Raw genomic sequence first — 16,420 nt, 5'->3', positions numbered from 1 at the left:
AAACGAGTTGATTAATTCTCGTTTTGTTTCATCATTTTTAATAAATTAAAATATAGTAACTTATAAATATTAATAAATATTTATATTAAGAGTTATTTTACTTCAATTTTCCATGTATAAAAAATTCTTACTGATCATTAGTACTCTGTGATGATAAAAATGCATTTCGATTTCAGAAGATCGCGCTATTTTTTAAAATACAAAACCACAATTTTTACAAACTGTGCCTCAGAATCAAAGTGCATTTGTTAGTATAAAGTATAAAATATTAGAGAATTCGAATATATTTAAAAATATAGACTAAATAACTCTAAAATACATTCTATATATAGATATCAGGGACGCATATGCAGGGTCTGCTAGGTGTCCAGTGCACACCCACGGAATAGCAATGTTACCATATTATATATTTTTGCATTTATTCCTGTTAAAGACTACCCTAATTGTTTCCTGGCTTTACGTGATTCCTAAAATAAGATACAATATACTAAAGAGGACAGTCTTCAAGGAGTAAAGATTGCATCACATTCGCGTTAATAGCCCGGGTGTGCGGTCACAAATACGAACACCTTCGAGCCATTTGAACAGGCGTACAGATGACGCAGCGGGTCAAATTCTTAGCGTTCCAGTAGATTTAAACTACCCCGACGGCGAGGGTGGGTGTGTGCGGATACAACAGCACCCAGAAATCAGTGGTGGTGATTTGTTATTGTGCGAACCAATCCAATTGAACTTTGTCACGGGTTGCTGTTTTTGTCTTTTTGTGTGGGGTGTGAACTGACGTGTTTAGGACACGATTTAGACAAGTTTTTAATATATAATTTTCCATAAATAATTTATAGCTTTTTTTGTCCATATTTACAATGGGAAACAGTGTTGACGATCTACTGAAGTCCCGTTTTCTGGCAAACAGATCTTTTGCAGATTGTATGATTGTAGTCGCAGGAGGTAAACCTCGTCCTCCTCTTCTTGCAAATTTACTATTACATTTACGTAAACCTTTGAGTAATTTAAATATACCAACCAAATATAGCATTCTCCTTCGTTATTGTTTTCTAACATAACTTAAAACAAACACATTGTCCCTCACTCTACACAGATTTGGTTACAATTAATTGATAAATTAAAGTATTCCAAGTTATCCTACAGTTAATTGCATTAGCCCCATTAAGATGAGCGCTGATGCGCTATGCACTTTTAAAACTTTCGTGCATCGATAAAAATGCAATCATACGGTCAAACTGACGTGAATTTTGTAGCGCATTATACACCAAACCGAAATACTGTATTTAAAACTTCTCTTCAAATTCGGTATTAAGCTGAAATTTCTGTCGAAACTTTACGTTGAATGGCGATATTTCTAATATCCAATGGCTCCGCTAGAATGCCATTTCTTGACATGCCTCAGCAACTGTGAATTCTGCCTGTCTTCATTTATAAACATTTATTCATGGCGTATTGCTGGTGAATGAATATCACAGATAACCTGACCTTTCCCATTTCCATTGTAAATCACAAATATCTTCCTGGAAACATCAAACGTGCTGTAGATACCAGGAAGTTGTGATACGTTGGAATTTACACGGCCACTAGTTATTCAACACTTCGTTTAACTCTTCACAAACAGTTTTGTTTGATTATAAAAAACAGATTATGTTGAGAAGCATTCTCTCTCTCTCTCTCTCTCTCTCTCTCTCTCTCTCTCTCTCTCTCTCTCTCTCTCTCTCTCTCTCTCTCCCTTCCTCTATATAAAAAATTATTATATCATTTGACACAATAATACTGTATCATTATGTCATACATCAACCGCGTTATTGTTAAAATTTAGCAAAAAAAAATGTATCATTTAGTCACTAAAATGATTTTGATTATTCTGACACTAAAATGATCCAATTTGAACCAAAAATACGAAACGGAGATTCTGACTCATCAAAAAAAAAAAAAAAAAAAAAAACTTTTCCGTTGAGTTAATGTTAGATTTAAAAGAAATGGAGGAACAAACACTTCCCAAGAAAAACGCTTAATGAAATATAACGTGTAATCTCTTATAAACAAGAGAATACGATTACCGGTGATTTTTAATGATATTTCATTAAATAATTACTTTTTTTATTAATAGATATACAATCCCTCATTTTTTTTTTTATTTTGTATAAAGTGTCGACAATGATAAAATGGTGCACATGGGCTAACATTTCGATAATCAGAGAACTCTCTGGCTTCAGTAAGTAATAAATAACTCTTAATCGGATAATCATCGCGGGGAACTGCTAAGATTACAAGAATATTGTTATGAATTATTATTTCAATTTTATGATTTTAATATAAAGTTTGATATATATATATATATATATCAATTTAAAACATCTTCTTCTTCGTTTATGATTTCTTATGCTTTTAAGCGTCGAGATTTTGCCAAAGAGATTTCCATGCCGTCCTGTGCAAGGTTTGTTGTTTTGCTTCTTTCCAGTTGATTCCCTTCTTTTCCAATTTTTCTTTAATTTCCTTTTGCCAACCTTTCCTGGGTCTGCTATGTATCTTTTTCCTATTTTCTGGCTTTCGTATACAGTTTTTGCTATTCTTCCTTCTTCCATTCGATTGAGATGTCCAAACCATCTCATTTGGGTTTGTGTTATGAATTGATTCACAGGTGCAACTTGAAGGCTGTCTCTTATGGTTTGATTTCTTATTCGGTCTAGTCTTGTTTTTTGTGCCACTTTCCTGAGATATTTTATTTCAATTGTTTGTAGTTTATTTGTGTTTCCTGTTGTTAAACACCAAGACTCACAACTGTATGTTAATGTTGGTAGAAATACTGAACGGTACACTGCCATTTTGGTATTTTGGGTGACTTCTTTCTTATTTAGGAGTGGGCCTTTCATTGCATAGAATAGCTTTGTTTCCTCTCTTATCCTGTTGTTAATTTCTGTGTCTAGTCTACCATCTTCTTGTATATATGATCCCAAGTATTTAAAGGAGTGGACTTGTTCCAGTTGGTGATTCTCTATTTTTATTATGTGTTTCTGTTAGTTTCTAGATATGATCATTGTTTTAGTTTTATTTATATTTATGGTCATATTCTTTTTCTTTGTTTCTTCATACCAAATGTTGATATTGTATTGCAGATCATCAGCTGTATTTGCTAGAATCACTACATCATCTGCAAAAGCCATATGTGAAATCCTGGTTTCTTTCAGTTCCCTGTATCCTAAGTGGAACTTTTTTGTTTTTGTTTGGTATGCCTTTAAAATTTCATCCATTACTACGATGAAGAGAAGAGGGCTGAGGATACAGCCTTGCCTCACTCCTACATTTGTTTCAAATTCTTTTGATCTATTATTACAGGTTCTTACATAATTTCTATTACTTTTGTAGAGGCTTTGTATGGCTGCTATTAAGTTATCTTGTATCTTGTTTTTCTTTAATGTTTGCCATATTAAGTGTCTGGGAACTCGCTCAAAGGCCTTTTCAAAATCTAAAAACATGAATGTAGTTCTTTTCCATATTCCAATGTTTTCTCTGATATTTGTCTAAGACTGAAGATAAGATCCTGTGTGCTTCTATTTTTTCCAAAGCCATATTGCATTTCATCCAGTGTGTCCTCTATTTGATTCCTAAGCCTCACTTCTAAAATGCAGGTATATAATTTTCCTGGAACGCTTAAAAGCGAAATTCCTCTATGGTTTCCACATTTGCGGTTGTCTCCTTTCTTAAATATAGGGATTATTATAGCTACTTCCCAGTCTTTGGGAATAATTTTCTTTTTCCATACAACATTGAATAGGTGTAAAAGAAATTTTATGGCTTTCGTTCCTAAATTCTTTACCATTTCTGGTGTTATTTGGTCATGGCCTGCTGATTTGCCCAGTTTTATTTTATTTATTGCTGCTAACAGTTCATTTACATGAATTTCTTCACTCTGGTCTTCTATTTTGCTTGTGTGTCTTGCTCTTAGGGTTCTATTTTTTCCGTGTCCTGCATCTTTCAATAATTCTTGAAAGTACTGTTTCCATCTTTCCATGATGTCTTCGGAATTTGTGAGTAACTTTCCATCCTTATTTTTGACAAACTTTATGGGGCATTCTTTCTCTGACCTCATTCTTCTTAAAACATTATAGAAGAGTTTTTGGTTTCCTTTAAAATTTTGTTCTAAAGTATGTCCGAAGTCTTCCCAGCATTTTCTTTTCTCTGCTTTCACCAAGGTTTTAACTTTATTTCTTTGGTTGTTGTATAGTTCTCTATCAATCTGCAGCTTTGATGTTATATATCTCTTCCATAATTGCGTTTTCTTTTTAATTTCTTCTTTTAGTTCTTCAGTCCACCAGGGTGTTTTATGTTTCTTCTGTTTATTATTTAATGATACACCACAAATTTCTTTGCTTGTTTCTGGAAGAAGTGTTTTGAACCTGTACCATAGGTTTTCTACATCTTGGTCTTCATATATATCTTTTTCTACTTCTTTCATCTTCTCTTCTATTTTACTTTTATACTCAATGGCTGTTTCTTCTTTCTTTAGTTTGTAGTTCTTTATCTTAACATTTATTTCCTTGCTACTTTTTCTACATTTTTCAACTTTTATTTTATAGATTGTTTCCAGTACTAATAAGTAGTGGTCACTGCCTATTTCAGGACCTCTGTAGACGCTTGCATTTTTTGTATACTTCCAGTACGATCTGCTTATGATGGCGTAGTCGATTATAGATTTTTCGTTTCTATTGGGCTTTTCCCTGGTAAACTTATGGATTTCTTTATGCTTGAACATAGTATTCGCTATTATTAAATTATTTGTAAGGCAAAGATTTATTATTCTTTAATCCATTATTATTCCTGGTTATTTCTCCTTGTGATCCCAACACTTGTTTCGTTTCTTCATCTACCTGATTCCCTACCCGGCCATTAAGGTCCCCTAGTAGTATGATATGCCCTTGAACTTCTTTAATTGTTTTTTGTAAGAGTTCGAAGAATTCATCTTTAATTTCTTTATTGGCATTACCGTTTGGGCCATATGCAACAATTACAGTGAATACTTGATTGTCTGATTTAAAATCTATAGTAATTGTCAACAACCTTTCGTTTATTAGTTGCCATTTAGTAATATATTCTTTGAGATCTGGTTTAATTATGCAAGCTACCCCTTGTTTTCCCCATTCTCTTGGGTTTACCCCTGAATAGAAAAGTATATACCCATCTTTCATTTTCTGGCAACCTTGACTTTTCTTTTTTGTTTCTGTGACTGCTAGCAAATTCAATCTTGATTTTTTAAATTCATCAATTAATTCGTTTTCTTTTCCATGTAGACTTTTAACGTTCCATGTTCCGTATCTCATATACCTTTTTCCTCGCTTTGTCATTAACCATTTAGGCAGTTCGGCTATCTCTTTGTTATTTCTTTTAATGAGTGAAATTTTAAGGTGTGCAGGGGGGATTAGCCTTCAGCGCCCGAGTCTGGTGATGGGGCTGCCACCTTCGAGGCCCCCAGACCGGACTATGAGTGAAGTGCTATCCTGTTGGTCCGCGGGAGGTATTTTATTCCCCTCCTACCCTTCATACTAAACTATGACGAGCATTCCCCGATCTGCCACCAGGGGACGCGCCCGATGGGGGTGTTGCAACTGCAATATACCGTGTTTTAGTGAGAGGGAAAAATTTGTTGAATGACACATAGAGAAACATGTGCGAGACATCACTATGGCAGAACTAGAGCTACCTCTCCATCTAATCACGTCCTTAATTCTGTTAACCCTAACGATGAAGATTTTACCACTCACCAAGTGATCTTGGATAAATCAGAAAACATTTTTAGATTCTATGATGAGCTTGAGAGGAAATAATGGTTAAATCGACAGAAACTGTCCTCAGTTCGGTCACCTTAGTACTAATCTAAGCTATAACATCCCCAATTGTTACTTCTCAACTGTGGTGCACATGAGATCATACCAATGTGAACAATACTGTGGGATCCAGAACACCTTCCAATGTCAGCAATCCGTTTGTAACTTAATTTATCAAATTGTTATTCACCAATAATGTATATTTTGCTTTGCTTTTCTTTCTTTTTTTTATTTTTCACTTCCATTTTATACACCCAGTGAAGTCTTCTTGGACAGGAAAACGAAACTAGTCGTGCATAATAGATATTTTTTTTATATTGTTATATCTCGGTTTTAGTCATTTAAATTTCTTTTATTATAACAGATAGCCGCGTAAATCCGTTGCATGAAATATAAATCCGCTAACATCTTTTCTGTTCTTAACCAATTACATACTCAAGTCTATCATTGATTTTAATTGGCATCTGGAGAAGAGAGAATGGCAGAAACTGCCGCCATCTCATGGCCCTAACATATTCACGGTCGCTTTTCTCGAGTTGTGGGATTATCTAATGGGTAATTGTATCTTCTTCTTTTTAGTATCATCTGGATCCTAAACTTTCGCTAATCTAAACTTTTGTTGGACACTCCATTAAGTTGTACGAAAATGTATGAAGACATATGGTCAAAAAAGATGGATAGACGGAAAATGCAAAACAGATGGAATTCAGAAACATTGATGCACATGGTTTCTCACCTTATATGAGTTAATAACTGTTGAGTTCACGGCTAAAATGAAGAAATCTGTTTGCCCATTTTTTTAATATGACTTCCAACTATAAACGGTTATAACTCTATAATATATTAATACCATGGGTACGTTAAGGATGGATTTTTCTATATAAAAAATACGAAATAAATTCTCTAGCAACTTTTATTTTCCAAAGTGGTAGCAGGGATTCCTTTAGTATTAAGTTTCTGAAGATATTTGGGCGCCCATCTCTATCTTTCAGCCTTCACTGATTACAAAGTCAAGCTATTAATGAACCAAAGCTTTAAGAGAGAGAGAGAGAGAGAGAGAGAGAGAGAGAGAGAGAGAGAGAATACAACAGACCACTGCTGCTATTTCGCGGATCTAAACACTTATACTATTGTCTGTGAGTGTGAATCTGTTTATATGGTCTATTTTTATTATTTTATATTGTTTGTGTTTTTATTTAATCTTTATATAATCTAGAACTCTACTCTAAAGAAAAAACATGAAAATTTTTCAAGCCACTTCAGACCTCCTATTATTAGGAAGGTGGTCTGACACTGAGCTACCCATCTCCAACCAAACATTCGCATACATTACCCATAGAGGAATTCGAATATGCAACCTGTTTATTGGAGAGCAGGTATGTTAATCACTCTACCAATGAAGCCAGCCCAAACAACTATACCATGACATGTTCTGCAAGAGCTATCCTTGCACGTATTTCGAACCACTGTTTGACAGACGAAATTTTCTAATTACCACGCATGTTGGGAAAGGTTTTTGGGGTAGAGCTGTAACTTTAACTTTAACATTCAAAAAATAATTGGAATATTTTAATTTTTTTAGTATTGCTATTATCGGTATCACATTCAAAATAGGTTTGTTGACTAAAATGATTATCATTTTATATCTTTCTTTTTTTTTCAGATGAACAGCCTAATCAAGTCCATTGCCAAAGAGTTTTTCTCAGGCGTGACCCCAATGACCCAGGTGCTCGTAGTAAGGGCCCATTTCTTGTAGTGGGTAGTGTGCGCATGTTTGCTTTGTAGAACGCTGCTGTAATACTAAAAGATTAAATTGTAGAACAAAGTATGAAAAGGCCTATCAAAAAGGTTTCTTTGGTGGTGAATAGAAATGGATAATTATCAATGGTGACATGCTGGAGTGAGCAAATGATTGATATCTTAAATAGTGTTGAATATTCACCTAACTAGATCAAATAAATGAATTGTTCATTTACCGTTTACTGGGGGAAAAAGTATCACTTTGGAAACCTTTTGATAAGCCTCCACATTACAAAATGTTTATCTTTGATCACCTTGCTTAGAATTCAAGTTGTTTTCACTTATGAAACATTAACGATCGCGTGTTGACTTTAATACCTGATTTGCATTGCATGTGTGCATGAGAATGAATTTATTTCATTTTTAATTTTTTTTTGTCTTTTATGCATGAATAAACAAAAGAATTAATCTAAAACCTTGTTAACATTTTGGATCTTGACTGTTTGGTGTTTCCTTTTTGTTCAGCTCGCGGCTTTGGCCTTCGCGTTATGGGAGGGAAAAAAGGAGAAGATTCTCGATTATATGCTGAGATAGCGTGGGTCGTAGAAGGAGGGTCTGCAGACAAGGCAGGACTGAAACAAGGTAAGGAATATCTTTCTGTTAAAAGAAGTTAATAAGTAAGTATAAATAAATAAATAAATTCGCAATGTTTCCGTTGTTTTTTGTTATAAATCCCATCATAATTGCAGTCGGGAATTTAGTTACCGAAATAAATCTGCTTCCTATCACATTAGAAGTGTACAAATAAGTATACAAGTATGCGCCATGCATTCCTGATGCCTTATATTAATTTATGGATAGCGTTTGCAGCATGCTATTGATTTCAAGTGGAAGAAATCATATCTTCGATTTAGCGGCAGATACTTATGACAGTGATAGATTAAAAGTGGATCACTCTTTCCGGTGCACTTATTTGGACTAGAAAGAGTAGTGGACTTTAAAGTTTGTGAAAATAACTGTCTGCTTTTCTTTGATAGGTAGTACTAAAAATCATTACCCTATGATTATCATCGCCCGATGGAAGACCAGTTCAGTTTCTTGCTTGATGGAGGAATAAAGTGGCTTCAAAAAGTATTCTCGTTTGAAAAAATATAAAGTACGATTTTCCGATCGTCTTACTCAGCTCACCCATAGTGTTCTAGGCTTCCAGTTATTTTGGGGGGGGGGATTATTTAAAAACGGAAGAGAAAATCCAAACCTTTTGGAATCTATGTTTATTTAGCATTAAATAGCACAATTCACAAGAATAATTCTAAACAGTATGGACAACAAATCTTCTCTTCTGGATAGTATTCCTAGCTCTCAATTTGAGCTCCAGAATCCTTGCCATATCATCTTTACAAGCTTTCTTGTTTCACTGCTCTCGGCAATAATAGAAAAAGTCAAAGTCATCTGGAGGCTCTATCCACGAATTAGTGACTATCATTATATATTCCTCCACTCTCATTTCATAGCAAATCTTCAGTCATCATTACCAATATTTGAACACAGGCCATGAAAGAAATCTAATGGTCGCTCTTTGCATCAAATTCTTTGAGCATTTTACCTGATCCAGAATAACGGTCTGCTTGCTATCCCTCTTACCATCATATGGTCTACTTTTCATCGAATGTAATTGGGTCATCAGTTTCCTCTCTGGTTGTTCACGTGTCATGGGAATAATTTCCTCTTATCAGATTTTCTCGCCAATGCTGGAGTACAAAAGCTCTGTACTTTCGTTCCCCCAAAGATCTGATACTTTCTTCCCCTTCCTATATATAAATAACTATCTTTCTCTCTCTCTTACCAAGCTTAAATTCTATCCATAATTTGCTTATTACAGTCATCACCTTCTTCATTTGACATACCTTATAGTGCGCAAATGTGTCACGCTATAAGGTCTCCCACATGCAGTACTTTAAACACTGATCTTATCATTTTCCAGTGATGCAGGACCATCTTGTGGACTTTAATTATACCAAGCGCCGAGTTTTTTTTATTCTCGTAAGAAAGATTCCACGATGTTACTCCATCTTACTTTTTATAACACTTAGATCTTTAGGAAAGATTCAGATTTATCATCTTGGGTTAACATTACGAAAAAGAAAACCAGGACGTCCTCTTAAAAGATTCAACGATGACTTCTAAGGCCAGAACAGTCCATTCTAGGCCTAATCCTTGACAGGCATGATGACGATGGGTTAACTTACACCTACACAATGCTCTTCTGAAGTAGCTGTCATCATTTTCTCACTTTTCTTTAGGCTACACGAGCAGCTGCAGATAAATATTCATAGTATAATTCAAAACTTACCAAACTACCTTCTTAGCTTAAGTCTTTGGAACTACAGCCTACAGCTATTCATAAGACACTTCAATAGATTCCTTCTTTCTCCACTTGTCCACACCCAGAACTGCTCGGAAATGATTAATCTAAGAAGAGGATATATTACTGTCCACAACCACGACTATGCCTGATACGATGCCCACTGCATCGATATACCATTCCACTTTCTAATACTTCGTATAGCTTTCAGAACTACACCATAACTATGTTATGCCACTGGCATAACATAGTTATGCTTTTTAAATAGTATTCAATGTTTTCCTCATTTTTACAGCAAAAAAACAAACATGTGCCGGCTCCGATTTATATTACCTGCTTTTCTTGTGCCTTTCCGCTTTACATTTTTCTGGATATTAGTTTACCTCTCTGGATCCATTAATGAAAATCGCGGGGATCTCTTTCTTCGTTTCCCATTAGGAGCCACCTAATGGGAAACGTGTACACTATTTGTACTGTGGCTTTGTTGGGTTAAACAGCGTCTGTATTGATCCTTCTTTGTTTTTCGTATCACTTTTCGAAAGCGCAAGTGTTTTATCTCTATAAAATTCGGAAAAGGTTTTTATTTCGAATAGAGAAAACACTTCCAAGCATTTCTGAATGTTTTGCAAGTGCGGAGTTATATAAAAGGATTTTGCATGGGAATATTGTACTTTTGGGAACAGTTTACTTTCAGTTGCAATAGTAAACACAATCAAATGAAACCGGGATTTCGATTTATCCTTGCAGCAGACAATGATCTACGCACAACAGGAAGAGGTACTACAGTATGTTTTTGTGAAAACATTGGAACTACTACTATATAGCAATTGTTCGAATAAAATGAAAAAAAAAAATATATATATATATATATATTGCGAGTCTAACTTTATACATAAAGCTATCTGCATTATTATTATTTCGTATCCAAACACAAGCGGTACAGTAGTAAGTGGTACAACATTATTTACAACAAATTAGGGTACATTCAGTGGTGAGCTATAAGGGACTCGCTGGGGCTCGCGCGAGCGTTTTGTTAAATTTTTCTCAAATTTGCGAGCCAGTTGTTATTCTTGTTTAATAATCTTGTAGAACTAGAACATACCACTGCGGGATGTATACATGCTATTATAATTGCTACTTTAAATTCAAATGGATTTTCTGATAACTATTTAAAAAATCGTTTCATTGCATTTTGTTCTGATGGAGCTAGTGTAATGTTAGGAAGCAAATCAGGTGTTACAATCAAACTTCTACAAAAACTTCCCAACATTGTGATTTGGCATTGCGTAGCTCATCGTTTACAATTAGCATTAGACGATTCGATAAAAAACATTAAAGAAATAAATCATTTTGAAATATTTATGGATAAATTATATGTTTTTTATCATCAATCATCAAAAAATCAACGAGAATTAAATACGATTGCAAAAGACCTTGGTATCAAAATTTTATAGATCGGCCTTGTGTTTGAACCATGATGGGCAGGTTGCAGTTTACGAATGTCTCTTGCTGTGTGGAGAAATTACCCAGCTTTATGGAAGCATTTTGCATCGAACGATAAGGGTTTTTTAAACCGACTTCTCAATTTGGAAATTTTAAAAGATCTAGCATTAATGATTGATATCATACAGGAATTATCGTATCTGTCAGAAGCTTTACAAAGTCGCAAATCGCAATATAAGTATTATAAGGGCTAAGTTAAATGCCCCCCCCCTTTTTTTTCTTTTCCTTTTCCTTTTTTTTTTTTTTTTTTTTTTTTTTTGCTCGACGATGCGAGCCCTTTGTTAAAATTCCCATAGCTCAACACTGGGTACATTACAAATGAGAACAGCTTAAATTTGGTAGGTGAATTATACAGGAAATAATAAATAAAATATGAAGAAAAAGAAACCATACAGTGTTATATACGATAAATATGGTCAGCTGTTCCTCCAGTATCTTGCGCAATCAACTGCTCTTTCTGTGCAGGATATAAGGTCCTCTTTAGTGCAAGGTGATTGAAGAAGGGAACAAGAAAGAAAGTGTTCCATGGACTGAGTTGTCCCATACTCACAATTATCTGGTCCAGTGAGGTAGCCCCATTTGATGATGTTTTGTTTGCAGCTTCTTGTCGTTCGAAGTCTGTTGAGGCTTTTCCAAGTATTCCAGTCCAAGTGGGCACCACGTGGAAGATGTTCGACTGTTCGAATACCGGTATTACTCTCAGGGTACAGTGCAAGCCATTGTTGAAGTCTTGTCTCTGGAGGGTTTTTAGGTGGTTCAACAGTTGCTAGGAAGCTGTCTCGATCTTAGTCTTTGCGGTACCGTGGTCTGGCCGAATAATGAGTGGCGTTCATCATTCATTCATCATGAACAGTTCTCCCCATATTATTTTTCTCCAATGATTACAACGCCCATCTTTTCAAGAAAAACAATAATTCGTTTCTTTTCGAGAACCACTTGTGAGGTTGATATATAAAAATGTATGGGATTACCATAAAAATGCAATACATTTTTAAATGATTTCTTGACCCAGAGGAACAATTCAATTAATGTTTTCCGTTTAATTCTAGATATTATCAAATATTTCCATTTGGAACTTAAAGCAATGATAGTTTCATCGCCAATTTGGTGACTTCATTCCCGAAAACCTGATCAGTTAGGTGAACAGGCTATCATCTGACTTTTTGAGTCAACGAATGTAGATTATACCTGAAACGTGCCTTTAAAAACACTCGATTTCCATTATTTAATAATAATATAAAATACCAAATAAATTTCCTATAATTTTATTCTATTCAGAAACATAAACTTTCGGATTTCTTTTCGAACTCAGTTGTCTCTGAATAATGGCATATGCATAATACGTAGGGTGACCAACTTTTGAACATGAAAATAAGGGAGATTACAGGGAGATAAGAGAGAGATCATAGTGTGAAAAACTAACGCTAACTCACCTGCAGTGTTGTTTAAGTCCTTGTGTTACCGAAAAAGAGGTTCAAATTGGAAGAAGTCTTCACAGCTTTCTCTCTCTGTTTATGTCCTTCAGTGCTAGAATGTTGCTTGCAGTCATTATTACCCCATGGACGATACTGAAGTCACTTATATATATATATATAATATACAATCAGCTTTGTCAACGTTGGATGGCACAGGTTTTATCCAAGAGTACTGTTCTTCCCATTTCTTCAGATAAACACACAAATATTTACATTTCTTTTTTGGTGGTGTTTTACATTATTACTTTCCATTTCACCGTCACTATCCAACACGAAAATATACGATGGCACTCGATGTTCAAGGATACTAAAAATACTTTGAGAATGAATACAGACACAACGGCTGGTAAGAACACAAGATGGGAAACAGACAAACAAAATCCGGAAGTGAATATCGAAAATCGCCACCAACGATTTGATTATTTCGAATGGGTATCGATTATTAAAATGGCACCAAAGGTTACAAGATTAACGCAACGATATAACATCTTTGCCAGAACACCCATGTATATTCGTTGGCCGGTACAGAATTGGATCGAAATACGGGAGAGTTGGTCACCCTAATAATACACTCTTAAGAGTGGTATAATTTTGCTTCCTCTAACTAATTTTATTCTGTTTGTTTCTTTGAAGATCACCTGAAAAATACGTACTTTCTAGGGTTAAAATATAACAAACTAGTTGTTTGTCAATTTGTATTTCACGCTGAGGAAATTAATCACGTTCAGAAAGCAATAAAACCACAGAAATTGAACAAAGGAAGTTTAACATCTCGGAGACTTTCTCAAAGAACTGGATCCTTGTTCTTGACATTTCTGACTGAAAATGGCATTCCCCACCCCGGAAATAAACTTTGAAAACTCTACATTACATTTTCTCCGAATATAGATAGCTGATACGTAGATTGAGGACACCATTAAAATATTAATGATGTCCAGGGCATGGGAATTATTAATAAGGGCTTTTCAATTGAAGCTGGTCTCATTAGGCTGACCATATTTCCTTGAAACAAAAACGGGACATTGGGATGGCAAAAGCGGGACGGAGGGTTACGTAATATTTTGTATTCATGAAAAAGTAAGACGATAAAAAAAATTTTATTACATAAATTATTGAGCTTACCATTATTCTTCAGTGACAGAACTCACAAAAATTTAGGTCGACGTAGAGGGGGACTGTATTTCAGGTAAGGAAATAAAGTCTATAATTTTGTCTTGAACACCACAATTTGTCAAAAAGTACCGCACAACGATTGGAAAAAGTTTCATGTCTTTTAATGTTTTTTGTTTTATTCAAATCCTCTATTACTTTGCCTAATATGTCTGGTGCTGAAACATTGGTAAGTATTGCTTCTGATTTGTTACGTGCTGATGAAAATTTTGGTTCATAAATTTTATTTGTCGATATCTACAAGCAGTCATTTTCGTGAAAACTTTGGCCGTGATGCACAGTATGATAAGCAACAAGAGCTTCACTTGCTGCAATTTTATCGTTTTCACTATCACCATTACGTCTCACCATAAACGAGCTGATGTTTTTAACTGAATTCGGAGTCTTTTCAGCATCGTTATGTTTCTGGCTACGTGGATGTTGGTTGATGTCGCTTCTGTTTCCATGAGCAACGGAGAAACGAACAATACAATGTTGGAATATCAATTTGGTTCCATTGCTACACAGCTTGTCCAGTTTAATAATTTTGAATGCTTTCTGCAGATTGTCATTAAAATTGCAGTTTCGCTCTTTGACATTCCAAGGTTACACTTAAAACTTTAAAAAATATGAAATTTAAACTACCGGCATTGAATAACAGAGCCAACAGTTAGCAGACAGGAAAAACAAAAACTAACGCTACAGCAAAACAGACGCCGCGTCTGAGACGCGCAAGTGTTGCCGACATGCATTTTTTTTATTTTCTCTTAATAAATCACTGCAGATATTGATATTTGGTATCGAAATGCGACTCCATGGTTATACAAATTACTGGTATCCATGATTTGATACTTTTGATTCATAACCACGATTATAGGTTATGAATAATAAGTTATGATTCACCAAATATTAAATTATATTTATAGTTTTTATTAAAAACGGGACAAAATTGACATTTTTATTAAAACGACGGGACGGTCGGGAAATACGAAAAAACGGTACTGTCCTGTTCAAAACGGTACGTATGGTCAGCCTAGGTCTCACACGGAGACCAGCTTTCGTTGGATAATAATTGGTCTGTTATTGGCCGTAAAACCATGAATCAAGCAAAAATGAACTTGGTTCATATTTCAGTTCTTCTCGCCAGCACAAAAGCAATTCTTATGTGAATTTTATAATTATATTTCTTCAATTAATCAACATATATTTTGAATAGTGTTTAGTTTGTTTGGCGATTCTTCAATGTCTACCCAAGTTGAATATAGTAATACTTCTTTTTCTACATTTATTTATTGTTTCTTGGCTAAGTTTAATGAATTTTCTTTCTGCTTCTCCATGTCTATTTTAAGACCGCATGATTCCAATCTTTATTCCAACTTATAACGCTTCTCTATAAATCTGGTTATTGTTTGTACTCGTATTTCTTTTAACTGAAAGAGGTTCTTTAGTTGTGTCAATCATATTTTTATTATCTTTTTCTCATAATTTATCTGCAAATGTATCATCATTTCTGATCAAAATTTCTTCCAACTTGGAGTTTATGATTATTACTATTTTCACGTGATTTTCTAGCTTTTAGTGATAATTATGTAAATGAAACATGACAATAGACTAACTGATACTGTAAAAAAAAAGCAAATATTAAAATGTTATAGTAACATAATGAGGAAAAGGTGAAAACCTGAAGAAGGTTATCAATCAAGGTACAATGCAAAGATTCGGATGGAGTGGAAGATGTAGACTGAGGTAGACTTATCAAGTGGTGAGGGTGAAATTTGTCAGAAAGGATCCAAAGCATAGATCAGAGAGGAAAAAGAAATTGTATGGATTTTCCTCATCAAAATCATCGCTTATTCTTAGACATGAAATGATCCTAAGAGAAAATAATTGTCAGTATACTCTACTATGTTAAAAAAAAAAAAAAACATTTTGCAAATGTCGATATAATTGGATGGTAATGTGACTAACCGGATTTCAGACTGGTGGCTCAAGTATCTAACATTGCTATACAAATACGCGTTCCACTCTTCAGCCCATTAGATGGCTCATATTGATGGTCTATAAAGTCATGGTAAATTTATAAAGACCTACCGTTTGACAAATGGAAGACCATCAATATATGGCTACCTTCTTGTGGTTTAGAGTTCCAACCTTAATCTTGAATCATATGTTAAGCAATTAATTCATTGCTTAACATAAGATGCAATTCGGATAAAAACAGACATCATCTTCCTAAATTTTTAAGTCAAGTTAAACATTAAAAACGAATCAATTTCAATTCTTCCTTAATAATTCTGTTTGAATTGCTTTCATGTCCGTATATCAGTTCCTTCGCTTTCTTTCTTTTCTTTTCTTTT

At 34.5% G+C, this 16,420-nt stretch overlaps 1 protein-coding gene across 1 annotated transcript in view; it reads left to right on the top strand.

The window, feature by feature from the left end:
• Positions 1–16,420, top strand: part of LOC150108157 (uncharacterized) — a 280,382-nt gene that overhangs the window by 29,676 nt on the left and 234,286 nt on the right. Inside the window, exons 5-6 of the mRNA XM_090390420.1 lie at positions 7,495–7,566; positions 8,097–8,213. Of these exons, the coding sequence (XP_090246546.1) occupies positions 7,495–7,566; positions 8,097–8,213 (189 nt within the window). The remainder of the gene's footprint in view (positions 1–7,494; positions 7,567–8,096; positions 8,214–16,420) is intronic.

Source organism: Typopeltis vanoorti, chromosome 3 (assembly GCF_054136105.1).
Source record: "Typopeltis vanoorti isolate ZY-2024b chromosome 3, IOZ_Tvanoo_1.0, whole genome shotgun sequence".
NCBI lineage: Eukaryota > Metazoa > Arthropoda > Arachnida > Uropygi > Thelyphonidae > Typopeltis > Typopeltis vanoorti.
Note: the sequence above shows the minus strand (reverse complement) of the source record. Positions and strands in the feature narration are given on the sequence as shown.